Below are 16,373 nucleotides of genomic sequence, written 5' to 3'. Positions count from 1 at the left end.
CATCCTTTCACTTTAAGATGGTGTCTGTCTTTGAAAGTAAGATGAGTTTCTTACAGACAACAAAAAGATGGGTTTCGTTTCTTGATCCATTCACCTAGTCTGTGTCTTTTGACTGAGGAGTTCAGTCTGTTGATATTTAAAGTTATTAATGAAAGATGTGTATTGAATCCTATCATTTTTATCTCTGTTCACTTTCTTGATATAGCTGTGTTTTCCACAGTTATACCTTCATTGAATTTCTTTCCACAACCCCTTGGGTATAGTCATTCCCTTCTTCAGCTCTTTGTATTGGTTCAAGAACTCTCTGAAGAGCTGGTTTTCTGGACATGAATTCTTTCAGCCCACTTAAGTCATGGAAGATTTTTCTTTCCCCTTTGGCTATAACAGATATTTTGGCTGGGTATAGTAATCTGGGTTGGCATCTGTGGTCATTTAAAACTGAGAATACTTTGGTCCAGGCTCTTCTGGCTTTCATAGTTTGCACTGAAAAGTGAGTCGTAATCCTGATGGGTTTTCCTTTTTATGTGACTTGTTCTTTTTCTTTTGCCACTTTCAGTATCGTCTCTTCTTTCTGTACATTTATTGTTTTTACTATGATGTGCCATGGAGAGTTTTTTTTTCTGGTCCTATCTATTTGTTGTTCTATATGCTTCTTGTATTTGTATGGGCATCTCTTTCTTTAATTTTGGGAAATTTTCTTCTACAATTCTGTTGAAGATCTGGTCCATACGATTATCTTGAGATTCTTCTCCTTCCTGTATGCCTATGATTCATAAGTTTGCTCTTTTTATTGTGTCACACAATTCCTGCATGCTCCATACTTGTGTTTTCTTACATTTTTCATAATCTTAGCTTGCGTGGTCTAGTTCACCCACTTTTACCTTCAAGTGTTGATAATCTGTTTATTTCATTTTTCCTATTGGTGAGGCTTTGTCCTCTCGTTTCTAATTGGCTTATTGAGTGTTTCACTTCCTTCTTCATTTCAGCCTGAGTATTCTTCAATATTTCTAACTCTTCTGAATTCATTTAGAAGTTTATCCCTATCTTCCTTCAGTTCTTTGATTTCTTTGTGTGTTCTTCAAATTCACTGAATTCTTTTATCATGTCTATAATTGTTATTTTGAGATCCATGTCCTGTGTTATCTCTAGGGGGTTCTCATTTTACTCCTCTACATGACTATTGGTATTTAGTGGGGATATGTTATTTTGGTTTTCCATGTTATTATTTTTTCCTCTGTGACTTTGACATGTGAATTTCTTTTGTAGTTTTTGATTTCTTGTGTGAGACTCAAGCCTTCAAGTTCAGATCTGCTTCTTTTTGTAAACTCTATAAGTGACTTTGTGGTTTCCTTGTTGGGTATGAAAAGCTGGTTGGTCTAGACTTCAGGTTGTCTCTTTTAATTTTATATTGGAGTGGCCAGATTGCTTTCATCTTCAGGAGTTCTCACAGAGGCCCAAGTCAGATGAGGATCCTATGCTCTCAGGCTTTCTTCTGAGGTCTAGATCCCTCCAGGAGAGATGTTGTTCTCAGAAATTTGGGTGCTGAACTGGACTGGGAGCAACGCCCAGGAAAATGCTGGTCTTGGGCAGCTGGTGGCCATGCCTCACAGGGAAGCAGAGGGCGGTGAAGCTGGGACCAAGCCCAGAGGGCTTCTGGGGACCTCGAGAAGGAACTGGGTTGGTCTGGATGCAAAGGATCAGGAAGCAGTGGTGGCTCCGAGCCGAATGGTCATCCCCAGTGTCTGGGGTGCCAAGACAAGAATTGGGCAAGTGCCCAGGTTAGGAGGGAGATGGGGCGGGGGAGGTCCACAGGTGAATGAGGCTGGGGGAGTCAAGGCAAGGTCGGCGCCACTGGACTTACCCAGGAGAGTGGCTGGCAAGTTGTGCAGCCTGGGGCAGCAGCTCTTCTATTACGTTTTTGAGATAGGGTCTCCTTATGTAGCCCTGGCTGGTCTTGAACTCACTGTATATCTCAGGGAGGGACTCCATCAATGGAGATCATCATGCTTCATCTTTGCAAGTGTGAGCACTACAGGTGTATACCACACTCCTAGTGAAGAAGTTAGTTCTTGATGTCAAATCGTTACATTGAACTCATGATTATATTGTCTAACAATGGAAATTGTGGAATGCACACTGGACAGAGACAGAAAAAGCTATAAATTAGAGAAATGCTGAAAATTACCAGAGCCAGCAATTATATACTATATAAAAAATGAAGATTTTTATAAATTAGAATTCTTTGCCCATGTATATGATAAATACATAAATCTCAGTGTAATGATGCTTAGGTAGCTGAGTGGCATTTTATTTGAGTGTTTGTATTCAGATATGTCCTTAGGGCCTCATGCTTTAGCTACCTGCTAATTCTTTCTTCTCAGAAAAATACCTAGGTGTTAATTGAATTTAGTTTTAATCATATTTTCTTTTACTTTGTGAGTATATGTGTGTATAAAATAGAATGCTCACTTGATAAACTTGATTCCATTGCAAAGAATTAAGGGATTAGACATTTATGTGGCAAACTTTGCAGAAAATAATTTTATTAGCCCTTTCTCCTAGTTAGAGCCTTAAAGAAAACCCTGATTCTGAAAGCTTTTTAATAAAAATTCAAAAATGTGAGGTTGAACTATGGTTAAATTTTACTCAATTCTATTGTTATCGAACAATTGTACTGGTTAAAGCAAATTACTAATAAATTTAGTTTTTGTTCAATAAATTGTGCCATTGATTATATTAATTACAGAAAATGAGTTTGAGTGACAGTAATGCATTATATCCATGGAATAACAGACCTAATAGCTATTTTTAACATGAGAAATTTACTCCATTTTAAAGTTACTACAGATGAGAAATGTGAATATTACTGAAATATATTTCCCTCATTTTTTCTTACAGGGTCAACAAATTTCATTAGCACCAATTCATAAACTTGAAGAAGCTCTGTATGAATACCAACCACTGCAAATAGAGACAAGTGGACCACAAGTTCCCGAGCCTGAGATGTTAGGAAGACTTGGGTAAGTGTCAAAAGTACTTTCCATAGTGAGGAGCTGATGTGTAGGGCTCTGTTGCTACTTTTAACTGATATTTCAACATTCCAAGGTTTTTACTTTATAGATTAATTCCATTTTTAAAAAACAAGCAATGCTAAATAATAAATTTTTATTTAATAAATTTTTTTTTCCAGTGAATTTGCTAGGTTCTTGAGATTAGAACTGTAATGTAGTGGCTCTACCGAGACTATCTTTGGCAGCCATGTTTAAAGGGACTGTTTTTAGCTTGCTATGTTTTTTGTTTTGTTCTGTTTTTAAATTACCTTGGTAATAAACCAAGGTACTGTCCTTAAAAAAGAGTAGATTTATGCACTGTCTGCTACTGGTAGTGAAACTTCTCTCATTTTTGAGACATTACCCAGGAAATATATTTTGTCAAAAGGTAGAATGTAGGGCTGGCCCAACAGTTATATGTATCCTTTTTGGAGAACTTGAGAACCTGGCTTTTGTGAATGATGGAAATGGTCCATTTCTCTCCCCAAAGCAAATGAGGTTTTTACATACTTGGAAAGTACAGACACAGATGTCTCTAGATGGAGGAAAATATTTCTTGGTCTGGCCTTTTTAGTACAAAGTATAAAATTGAAGAATGATTCAGAAACTGCGTTTCTTTTTCTTTTAATTTTTTTGAGACCTGGTCTCACTGTGTAACCTTGGCTGGCCAGACTCGCTATGTAGACCAGGCTGGCCTCGAACTCACAGAGATCTGCCTGCCTCTGCAAGTGATGGGATCGAAGGTGTGAGTCATCATGTTTGGCCTAGCTACTATGTTTCTTAAGAAAAGAAAATAATTCATACAATAAGGCAAAGTAATTAAAATAAAATCAAAGACTCCAGCAATAGAAATAAGAAAGGTGAAACAAATAGTAAAGCCTATATGTATCTTCAAACTAAGACCAACCTCTTAAACATGATGCCTAGTATTCTACATGTGACTGTTGAGGCTCCAAGGTGAACTAACAGTAAAATGGCATAATATTTAATTATCCAGTATTAGATAGCTCTTAAGGATAGGTATCTTTAGTTCTCAATTCTCTTAAAGTCCTACAACCTCCAAATATGAAGCCAAAATGGGAACATCTAAAACTCCCATTGAGGTAATATATTGATTGATTAATTGTCCTATATGCTAAAATTAAAGCCTGAGGACCTAAAGATTATTATGTTATTTAGTATATTATTTATTGACGTTTTCATGTGTTGTTTGTTGTGTTTTTGGTGTGTGTGTGTGTGTGTGTGTGTGTGTGTGTGTGTGTGTGTGTAGGTACAGGTGCATATGCATCTGTGTGCACATGTGTATGTGTAGGCCAGAGTTTGTGTTTTGAGACAGGATAGCTTGCTAGGACCTGGAACTTACTGATTAGGCCAGCCTGCTTTCACTTCCCCAGTGTTGAGATTGCAAGTCTGTATCACCACAGTTGGATTTTTACATGGGGATTGAACTCAGATTGTCATATTTGTGTGTCAAGTGTTTTACCCACTAAGCTATCTCCCTAATCCCAAGAATATTGTATTTTATGGTATAAAAAGTTACACATAACACAAACATTGATCAAAAAAATATTTTATGAATTACCAACAGCCAGACTTCTGTTTCTCTAACCTTTAAAAAAAACTTTAACATCAGTAATAATTAGGTATTTGAAATAATTCCCTCTCTGTTAAAGCTTTGCATATAATATTGTCATGAATAATACATTTGAGAGATCATGGAAATGGCCATGAAGAGTCTGTTCTCTCCTCGTACCACATGAGTTCCAAGATGAAATTTAGCCTTGATAGTGAGTTCCTTTACCCTTTGGGCCTCGAAGTAAAAGGTTTGACAACAGCAGTTCAAAGGACAGGAAGAAGGAAAGAAAAGTTTGCTATTGAAATTTTTGTACATTGTCAATGAAATAGTATGTTATAAACCCCAGAATAACTACTAAAAGAAAATCAATAAAAAGTAAAACAAGAAGAAATAGCCAGTCAACCAATACCACAGAAAATAATGAGGTCATTAAAACACTTCATTTGGGATGGGGAGATGATTCGTGTTAAAATACTTGCTGATAAACCCAAGGACTGGAGTTTGGATCACCAGAGCTCATGTAAATGCAGGCAGGCAGAGTGGCCCACCTGTAATTCCAGCCTTGGAAGCTAGAGGCAGAGGATCCCTAGAGCAGCTGGCTGACTAGCCATATTGATGAGCTCTGGGTTTGATAGAGAGACCCTCCCTCATTGAATATGGTGGAAGAGTGACTGAGGATGATTCCCAACATCAACCTTGGGCCGCCACATGCATGTGCACCCATGTGCAAATGTGCATTGCACACATGCATACACACACACACACGTGAAAAAAAGCTTAGAGCAAAGGAAGAGGAAAAGGGAAACAAGAAGAAAGAGAAGTTAGAGAACAGCTTGATAAAGATTTAATCAATGTTATCAAGTTAAATGTAAATGTTGTACAATAGTGAGTAAAAATTTTTGTAATGCTGTAAATGTTCTAGATCTTTACTGTTAACTGTGGTAGCTACTGATCACATTTCTGCTGAGCACTTGAAATGTGCTTAGTGTAACTGAAAACTCAATTTTAATTTTTAGTGAATTTCATTAAATATTTAAACTTTCTTTGAATTTGATCTGTATTTTATTGTTTTAATTTGGCAAATACACAAATCATTATCTCTTTAAATATCCCTTCCTTATTTTCTGTTTTCATTCTATACCTCTGATTTCATGTTAAGCTTTAAACAGTTTTTGATTGATTCATTTTTACTTTGTGTGTATGAGTGTTTTGCCTTCATGTAAGTACACTGTGTGCATGGTAATGCCCACAAATACCAGAAGAGGGCATCAGATACCCTGGAACTGGAGTTACAGTTGATTATTAGCCACCATGTGGGTGCTGGGAACCAAGACCTGGTTCTCTGCAAGGGCAGCCAGTGCTCTTAACTGCTGAGCCATCTCTCTAGCCCATGTTAAGCTATTTATACTGCCATTTTTTTTAAATTGAGGCAACATACATAAATAGTAGGCTATCTTAACACATTTTAAGTAGACAATTCAGTGATATTAAATAGGTTCATGCTGTTGTGCAACCATCACTAATATCCATTTCCAGAACTTCGTATTTTGCAAAACTGAAACTTCATACTCACGGACACTTCCATTCTTCCTTTCCATTCAGTGTGTTTTTTGTCTCTGCATCTGATTGCTCCAAGTACCTCATAAAGTGAAATCATGGCATCTGTCTTTAGTGAATGGCTTATATCACATAGCATAATGCCCTCAAAGGTCATGCTGAACTGTGTGACAGGCGTTTTAGGGCTAAATAATGTCATGTTGTATACATATCCCACTTCTATTTATCCATTCATGCCTCTATGCACATTTGTGCTGTGTATATCGCTTGGTGATTGTAAATAGTGTCGCCACGAACCTGGATATCTGGGGTTGTGCTTTCAGTGTTTTTGGATATATAGCCAAAAGTAGGATTACTGGAACATTTCAATAGTTTTGGTATGAGGACTTTGTACTGTTCTCCATCAAAGCTGAGCCATTTTACATAACTAATAATAGTGTATCAGCGTTCTATATTTTTTGCCTTATTCCCACTGACACTTTCTTTTTTAAAACAGAAACTGTATTAATATACATAAAGGGATACTTGCTGCAGTTCTGGTTGGTATTTCCCAAGTGATTAATGATGTTGAATATCTTTTCATATATGTAAAGAGAGACCATATATAGATAGATAGATAGATAGATAGATAGATAGATAGATAGATAGATAGATATAGATAATAGATATACATATGTCTTTTTTTTAAGACTGGGTGGGGTGTGTGTGTGTGTGTGTCTGTATGTCTGTGTGTCTCCGTCTGTCTGTCTGAGCATGGAGGTCAGAGGACAACTTGCAAGAGTTGGTTCTTTCCTTGTACCATATGGGTCCTGAGGACTGAACTCAGGTCCTCAGGCTTGCAGTACATGCCCTGATCCTCTGAGCCATCTTAGCAGCCCAAATTATTGATTTTTATTTTGTTGAGTACATTTTTAAATGTATCAGTGAACTTTCATAGCATTATTTAAAACATCTAATAGTAGATATTATGTATATTTCTAGGTATTTGAAATAGTATTCAGGAAAGACTGAATTTTAGCTAATCATAAAATTTGTTTTAAATGAGTCAATTTAGGTTTCTGTTGATGAGTAATTGAAGACAATCTATGATTACCACTTAGGAAATGAGAATTTATTTAACAGCTTCATTAAAGTGTGATTTACATATAATAAAACACCTCCTTTTAGTGTATGCCTTCATGAGTTTTGATAAATGCATATGGGGTACAACCTCTGTAATCATAACTCTGTATCATCTGCTGTCACTGATGTGTTTTTTCTCAGAAAAAAGAATTTTATGACACAAAATGGTTATGTATATTTTAAAACTTTCTGTGGGAGAATGTAATGTTTTATATGCTTTTTTTTTGGTTAAGGTTGTTACATAATGTATGGCTTTTTTAGCTGTGGACAAACGATGTTCATTTTATTTTTCTTTTTGCGCACTTCATTTAAGTCAATACATTGTTATACAAAGCTCCTCAGGAGCATCAGAAAATGGAATAATAATGGAAAAACCCCAAAAGTCACAAAAGTGATTGTAGTATGTGTATGTGTATAACATAATTTATATTATACTTAGTTGTATTTATGGAAGTATTACTAAATTAAGTTTTCTTTTTTCCTTGCTATAATAGCAAAATGTCTTTCATATCTGTTTTTGTTAGTATTTGAATTAGAAATCAGCTTGCATATCAACATGAACCTTCATGCTTTAGGTTCTAGTCTGGCTTTTGTCTGGGAAGTTTTCAGTCTTTTTATGAAATCATGGAGAAATATGTTTCTGCTGAAGCTGTTGTCAAACAAGCTTCTTTCAACAGGCAGACTCAGGACAGCTGAACGAAGCTGTTTAGTCTAGAGTAAACGCTCACAAGATTGCAAGGTCACTGAGAAAATGTAATTATGCAGCCTCTTCTAGAATTGTTTTCTTGTAGTTGGGACTTTAACAACATTAAGTCACGATACTAATTAAAATGCATAATAAAATTTATTTTAAAGTTAATCTCAGAAAACAGCTCAAAATATAATAAATTATTACAGTGAAGCAGTTTTTTAAAAAAAGGACTTCAAAAGAGCAAGTGCAATTTGTTGTTGGAATTTGGTTATTTATTCCTCCCAGATCACTATAAAACTTGTTAGACCCTGTAGATGGTATATAAGATTGTCTCCATTGGAAAATGAAACTTTTTAGTATTTTCAAGTTAACTGAGAAACAGTGAATTCTTTAGCCATTATTTTGTTTTGCTATTCGTTTGCTTATCACTCAGCAAGTATTTATGATGTATTTACTGTAGGCCAGTTACACTTTCTTCTGAGTGCCAAGAAAATATCAGTGAACAAAACAGAAGAAAAATGCCTCATAACCTGCTGGTACAAAACCAACAATAAAAATGCATTATTGAATCTGTTAGTTGATGATTTAGTCAGCGTTCTCTCGTGAAAAAGAACCAATAAGCTTTTGTAGAGACATTTAAGATGAGATTTATTTTGGACTTGGCTCATGTGATTATGTAGTACCATAAGCTGCTGTCTGCAAGCAGAGCAAGAGAGCTGGTGGTGTAATTCTGAGTCTAAGAGACTGAGGACAGTGGCAGTTGATGATGTGACCCCTTAGTGTGAGGCTGAATGCCTGAGAATGGGCTCGTGGTGGAGATGATGTAGGGGAGTTTCAATCCCAGAGTCTGAAGACCTGATCACCTGGAGTTCTGATGTCTGAGGATAGATGACTATCTCAGCTCTAGAATGTAGAATGAACACACCCTTCCTTTGCCTACCCCCCACGCCTCCCCTCAACCCTTTTCTAGTCAGGCCCTCAGCTGAGCTGGATGTTTGGTGGGGATAAATCTTCCTTACTCAGGCTGATGATTCAAATGCTCACTTCTTCTGGGAACATTCCTACAGACCCACTAAGAAATAATGTTTTAGAAACTGTTTGAATATGCCTTAACTGATTTAGGTTGGCACATAAAATTAAACATTGAATGATAATTACTACTTGAGAGATAAAAGCAGAGGATAAAGGGTTGGAGAGTAATTAGACTAGGGTGCCATTGTTTAGTAAGTAGTTTGTGATGAAGTCTTGTATAAGGTGGGGCTAGGCAAGGGGTTATAACATGAATTAGGCTGTATCCAGGAAAGAGTAAAAGGAGCTGTAAGTACAAGGGCGCAGAAGTGAATATGTGCATGAGGAAGAGGGTCCAGTATGTTTGGGGTAGAAGTAAATGAATATGGAGAATGGTTAGAGAAGAGGTCAGAGAGCTAGCAGGTTTTTCTATAAAGGGTAAGGTTGATTCTAGTTGGCTGTTTGTATTAATTACTTTTCTATTGTTGTGATAAAATGCCATGACAAAAAGCAATTTATAAAAGGAAAAGTTTATTCTGGCTTACAGTTCCTGGAGGGTCATAATAGTGGCAAGGGGGCCGGGGAGGGCTGGTGGCAGGAGACTGGAGCAGGAAGCTGAGAAAGCATATATTATTATCCACATACAGGAATTGTTTGGTTTTGAGACAGTCTCCTGTAGCCCAGGCTGGCCTCAGGTGGGAGGGGCTCAAGAGTGGCTCCCCCTCCTCCCAGGGATCTGTAAGTAATTAATGGGGAAGGAGAAACATTTTCTTCAGTAATATAGCCTCTGGTAGGTTGCCCATAGTCCTGTAAATAATGCTTTACTTATGCTCATTAGAGCAAGAGAGAGAGAGAGAGAGAGAGAGAGAGAGAGAGAGAGAGAACAAGAACAAACTGAAAATTGAACAAGGCTATAAACTCTCAAAGCCTACCCCCCAGTGATGGAGTACATCCTCCAGCAAAGCTGCACCTCCTCGAAGTTCCATAACCTCCCCGAATAGCACCACCAACAGAGCACCAAGTGTTCAAATACTTGCACAGGAGACATTTCTCATTCAAAACACCACAGTGCTCTAGGGTTTTTTAGGCCATGGTTAAGATTTGACTTTTTTCCTTTTAGGACGTTGGGAAGACAGAGGAGCATTTTAAACAGAGGTATGGCATAATATGTCATACCCCTAGAAAGACCTATTATAGGAGAGTTTGATGGTGGTAGGGTGAAATGGGGGCAATGGTGAAAGCAAGCAAACTTGTAGCAACTCTGATTCAGGTGATGGGGGCATGCCCAAGTGTGGTAGCAGTGTAGTTGATAGGAAAGCATTTGGATAATTGATTCAGAGTCAAGAATTTTTTTGTGGATTGATTATGGAGGCATATGACAAAGATATAACGTCAAAGATTTCTTTTTTTTTAATCTAAACAACTAATTGCTTCCAGGACTTCAACAGAACAGTGAAGCTGCCATTTACTGTTCAGGCAATAAGAGCTGTGTTGCCTGTAGTAAATTTGAAAAATTATAAGTCCAATTGAAAGTCAGCCTACTTTTCAAATGTCCTTCCTGAATTTTTTTTTTTAGTTCTAAATAATTGCTGTGGTTACATTTAAATTTAGTAGTATATATGTAAGCTCCCAGTTAGCACATCTTTACTTCTTGTTCCTTAATAACATATTATATATAGGAGTTACTCTCAGTTTTATAGTCTGCCTCAACTCTCCCTACCCACCCTCTATTTTACAAACTCAGCTACCTTTGACCTTATTAAAGAAAAAGTTTTGAAATTCTTCTAGGTCCTTTCTGATAAAGTTTCTGCATCTTTCCCCTGTGGTAGACCTATTCCTGAGTTTATACAGTAGATTTGAATAAACATTTACATACCAGTGAAAAAGGAAGAAACAGAAATTTAGCTCTTGGAACTTTACTTATATTTAAAGATTTTCAGCTATCAGGAACATTGAAAGCTGCTAAAGTAAGTACTATATCAACAAAGCCATAAACAGTATTGTAATTTCTGGAATTTATTATGAAATAAAAACTTTATTAAATTCTGATAGACTCATCAGGAAGATGCTTCCTAGCTGTTAGGATCTCTGTTGCTTCATGAAAGTAACTTTTGAAATTAAAGTTAGCAAATGTATTTCTCAATCAATGAAGCAAAAATAAGTGGAAAAATCTTGATCATGTCACCTGTTGAACATAACTATGTGAAAAGATCAATTTTAGTGAGCTATTGATAAATTTGTAAAAGTCAAATCTCAGAACAGAAACTGGAGTGTGGTAACCCATTACATGCTTTTAAATACTGCCCAGTTTTCAAAGGACTAATATGATTATTTGTATATGCAAATGTATATTTTATGTGCTTGTGGGTTTTGGGGGGGGCGTCTTTTTGAGACAGGGTCTCCCTATACCCCCTGCTGGCCTGTACTTGCTATATAGACCAGGGTAGCCTTGAATTCACAGATCTCTGTTTGCCTCTGCCTCCCAAGTACTAGGATTAAAAGCTTGCACCACCACACCTTGCAACATTGAACTTTTTGATCCTCCCACTTCAGCCTTCCAAGTACTGAGATTACATACAGTCTTATGCCACCACGTCCACATTTATATAGTGTGAAGATCAAACCAAGGGCTATGTGCATACAGAGCAAGCACCCTACCAACTGAGCTCACCCCCAGCCTAGATCCATTTTTAATGGAATAAAATAGGAAGTAAACTAGTGAAGGAAATTATAATTAGCAAACATATTATTTTGTGAAACTTTGTTTTAGTTGTATGTGTATCTATATGCATGCATGTATACCTATTTACAGTGGGTTTTCATGTAAAATACATTGCTAATTATGCTAAGAAAAATTTGAGCTTTAAAAAAAAAAAGCACAGTATAAAGTCACCATGTGGTTAAGTCCATGGAGCACACTTTTGAGGTCTAAGGGATACTGCTTATGAGTATAGATGAACATAGCCTCAGGAAAATGGAAAAGGTCTCTAATTTTCTTCTGTTATAAAGTAAGCGTTATAATATGTATTTTCAAATTTTCAGTTGCTAACCCTCATTTTAATAGGGAAAACAGTCCTCTTGTGGTAGTTCAAATGAGAATATCTCCCACAGGTTCCAAGTATTTGGACATTTTGGTCCCCAGTTTGAGTAGTTTTTGGCCATTTGCTGAAGATAGGCTTTTCTCCACTGAATTGCCCTTATGCGTTTATAAAAATCAGTGGACAGTGTGTCAGTGTTTGTTGCAGTGATTTGTTTATTGATGATGATACCAGAATTATTATGCTGTCTTGATTACTGTGGTTTTATAGGAACTTGGAACATGAACATCAATCCTCTACTTTTTTTTTTCTATTTTAGCTTCTTTGCATATTGATGCAAATTTTAGGGTCAGCTTTCTCATGTCTACAAAGAGTATGCTAGAATTAAAAGCAAAACAAAATACCATGCGCCTTTTGCCAGGTATGGTAGCTCATGTCTATAACCCCAGAACCTGGGAGCAGAGGCAGGAGGAGTTAGTGATTGTGAGTTGGAGGCCAGCTTGGACTACAAAGTGACCCTGTTTCCATCCCCAGTCTGTTAGCATGTATAATTGAATCCATGAGGTCTGGTGGGAGGAGAGTGGGCTGTGTGGGGTGCAGATAAGGGAGGGGTTCTGACTATGATTAAGATGTATGAAATGCACAAAAATTCAATAAAAATATATATTGAAAAAAATAATGTAAAGAAATACTGACATAGACACCTGACGTCAACCTCTGGTCCCCCCACAGAGACACAAGTACACACACACATACATACACACACACACACACACACACGCACACACACACATACACCCTCATGTGCAGAATTCCAAGCAATTTATATAGGGACTGTGCTGCCAAGAAAGTGGAAAATAATTCCCCATTCCTGAAGTGTGGACTGCGCATAATGACTTCCTTCCAAAGAGTGACCTCTGGTCCCCCCACAGAGACACAAGTACACACACACATACATACACACACACACACACACACACGCACACACACACATACACCCTCATGTGCAGAATTCCAAGCAATTTATATAGGGACTGTGCTGCCAAGAAAGTGGAAAATAATTCCCCATTCCTGAAGTGTGGACTGCGCATAATGACTTCCTTCCAAAGAGTGAAATGTACTTAAAAAAAAAAAAAAAGAGTTTAGAAGAAGAGAAGTAAGAGTAACTTTACAGTTAGAAAAACCTAACACTACTTCAGCTGGGTGATCAAAGTGGACATCGATGTAACAGGACATGTTGACAGTGTGTGTGTGTGTGTGTGTGTGTGTGTGTGTGCATGTGTGTATGCATATGTCTGTGAGATAGAAAAAAGAAAACAGGCAGAAGTTCCAATTATAGAATATGGGTCTCTCTTTTAATTATATGCCTGTTTCCCAGTTAAATTGACCATACTGTAAGTATATGATCACTCATTACTTCATTTCCTAGTCAAAATTTAGGATTACAAACTAGGATTTGGTTGATGATTTGAGTTGTGCCTTGAAAGATTCATATTCTCTTAAGAAAACTTTGAAGTATAGATAACTTTTTTTAAAAAAATTAGGTATGTAGAAATTGCATTTCCATTTACAGAGACAAGGGAAAAAAAGACAGTTAACCTAGGTCTCTTTTCTTCTCTGTCTCCTTATTAGCAAATACATACTTCATTCTTTTAATTTCTTTAAATCCTTCTACCATGAGTTTTCCAATTAAATGAAAAACAAGAAACATCAATAAAAGCATAAAACACAAGAAATGGTAGACATTCTAGATTTTAGATGTGTTGCTAGAAATTATTCACTCATTTTCAGAGATAGGTTTGAAAATTTAAATTTGAAAGAGGCAGTAAGTATAATGTATTAGGACAAGTAAGCATCTTCCCTAATAGTCACTCTTTATCACCTTGGAATCTTAACAGCATTTGTTAAAATAAGTTGGGTTTTTTACTTCCTGTTAAAGGTAATAGATACTCATTACAGAAAAACATTCAGGTAATAAGCTAATAGGAAAAAATTCTCATGCTTTTAGTATTGAACTTCTTTTTCAATATATGAATTCATAAACTATAAGTGATTTCAAAATGTTCTGGGACATAACTGCCCATAAATTCTTTGCTTTTTTTTCTTAGCAGTTTAGTAATTAAATGTTGACTGCCTTCTTCCTGGCCTGATGTGGTACTACCTAATGCTAGGAAGCCAGTGTTACCATGTCCCAAGAAACAAACAGTCCAAGAAATGAGAACTGGATAGTTCCATTGGTACAAAATAAAAATATATTAAAGTTTTGTGTCTAATAATATTATTAAAATTTATTTAAACATGCTCAGAATCCCCAAAGTAGTTATGATTCTGACTTGAAGGTAATGTTGCTCCCTCCTTTTTAGGTTTCTCTGTATAACTAGTTTTAAATATAAAAACATAAATCCTAAAGAGCAGGAGTGGAAAACCGGGATGGTTTTCATTTGCCACAATTTCCTGTGAGACATGGCTCTAAACAAGGCCCATAGTTACACAAGTTAATATGGTTTTATTTACAGTGGTGTATATTCAGCACACTTTAAAATTATTTTATTTCACATTTTAGTCATTGGTATTTTATTTAATGCTTTTATGGTAAATGTATCTAATAACAGGTAAAGTTTGAAATAATTTTAGAATAATTTTACATTAGAAACACTAGTTAAATCAACTTTGAAGTAATAAATGTTGGAAAAAATTAATTATTTTTGCTGCCACTGCAAAATGAATTGTGTAACTGTTCTTCTAAACTGACTTTTATATTGCTGAATTCTAAACACTGCACTCCTGTAACTTGTCAGAAGCAGGTTTTGGTTAATAGATATTTTCGGTGATGTAATAGGAACTTTTGGCAGTGAGTCAGAATATAATGGACTGTGATTAATGTTTTAATAAGTACTTTTCTATTGCTCATGATGTAGAGAAGTGGTTTCCTGCTTAAATTGATAGGAGAATAGCAGGTGTGCATACAGTGGTTTTTTTTTTAATGGTATGTTTTTCTTAGTTAACATTAATATTTTTTGTGGTTGAGTTCATTATCATAATATATGTTTATTCACACACATATGTATATATTCACAAAGGAATCTAATTTTTTAAAAAAATAAAGTTAGATTATTATACATGGTCTTAACAAATCTTGAAAATTCTGGACTGTTCTTATGAATCTACAACTGGAGGACTCTATAGTTTGGTCTTGGTTCTTACTACAAACTATTTAAAGGAATGAAAAATCTGCTTAAAGTACTTAGTTTAGGACATGAGTTCTGTGTCATATGGTTTCTAAAACAGCAAGCTTAAAAAAAAAAAATCTCTAAGAAGCTTTCTCTTAACGCCAGGAAGATTGATGGCCAAATGGAATAGTGATCATGTTAGAATCTCTATTGCAGAGGCCACAAGTTTAGCCTAAAAGCTTAATAAAGTTTAGAAATTTGGAAAGTTGAACCCAGTAGATTGGAATCTGAGTAAGTGAAGACAAACAGGGAGAAATACTGGGATGTCACACTTGAGGAAGGGATTGGTTCACTGCTTACTTTTATAACTTTTTTGTTTGCAATTTAACTTTGGCAATTTATATACAGTATATATGTGTTATTATAGGTAAAGAGTCCTGAAGCTCAGTAGATGCCATTTGGGAATAGTGCTGTACTACTGTAGATGCCTCCTGCCCTGTATTTTTGCATAGCACTGATTATTTGTCCAAATGTGCACTTTTCTAGAAGACAGTTCATGGTTTTTCATCAGAGCCTCACAGGGATCCTGATTTTAATAAAAAAAAAAATCTAGAATAGTGGGTCTCAAGCTTTTGCATATGTAGGAATCACTGAAGCAGATTGTGGTCTCAACCTTCAGGGTTTCTGATTTAGCCAGACTTGTATGGGGCCCCAGAATGTTTATTTCCAAAAATAAATGTTGCTGATGTTGCTAATTAGAGACTGCTGTGTTTGCTGTCTTTCTTGCTCTGTCATTATGTTTATCCATTGCCTCATTTAAAGCATTGCATCTTTTGCTTGTCCAGTTTTCTGTTAGGCATTCAGGCTGTTTTCTATTTGTTGCTTTGAAATTTTTATTTTTATTTTTATTTATTTATTTATTTTTTGTCTTTTTGAGACAGGGCCTCTCTGTAGCCCTAGCTGTCCTGGAACTCACTATGTAGACCAGGCTGGCCTTGAATTCACAGATATCCGTCTGCCTCCGCCTCCCGAGTGCTCGAGTGCTGGGATTAAAGGCATGCGCCACCACGCACAGCCTCTTTTGGTCTTTTTGAGACAGGGTCTCCCTGTAGGCCCAGCTGGCCTGGAACTCACTATGTAGACCAGGCTGGCCTTGAACTC

At 36.3% G+C, this 16,373-nt stretch overlaps 1 protein-coding gene across 1 annotated transcript in view; it reads left to right on the top strand.

Moving 5' to 3' along the window:
- Positions 1-16,373, top strand: part of Mnat1 (MNAT1 component of CDK activating kinase) — a 205,722-nt gene that overhangs the window by 134,364 nt on the left and 54,985 nt on the right. The window contains exon 7 of the mRNA XM_008839486.3: positions 2,899-3,020. Within this exon, the coding sequence (XP_008837708.1) occupies positions 2,899-3,020 (122 nt within the window). The remainder of the gene's footprint in view (positions 1-2,898; positions 3,021-16,373) is intronic.

This window comes from Nannospalax galili, unplaced genomic scaffold (genome assembly GCF_000622305.1).
Source record: "Nannospalax galili isolate Female #2095 unplaced genomic scaffold, S.galili_v1.0 scaffold336, whole genome shotgun sequence".
Lineage (NCBI taxonomy): Eukaryota > Metazoa > Chordata > Mammalia > Rodentia > Spalacidae > Nannospalax > Nannospalax galili.
This window is presented reverse-complemented; position numbering and strand designations above follow the sequence as displayed.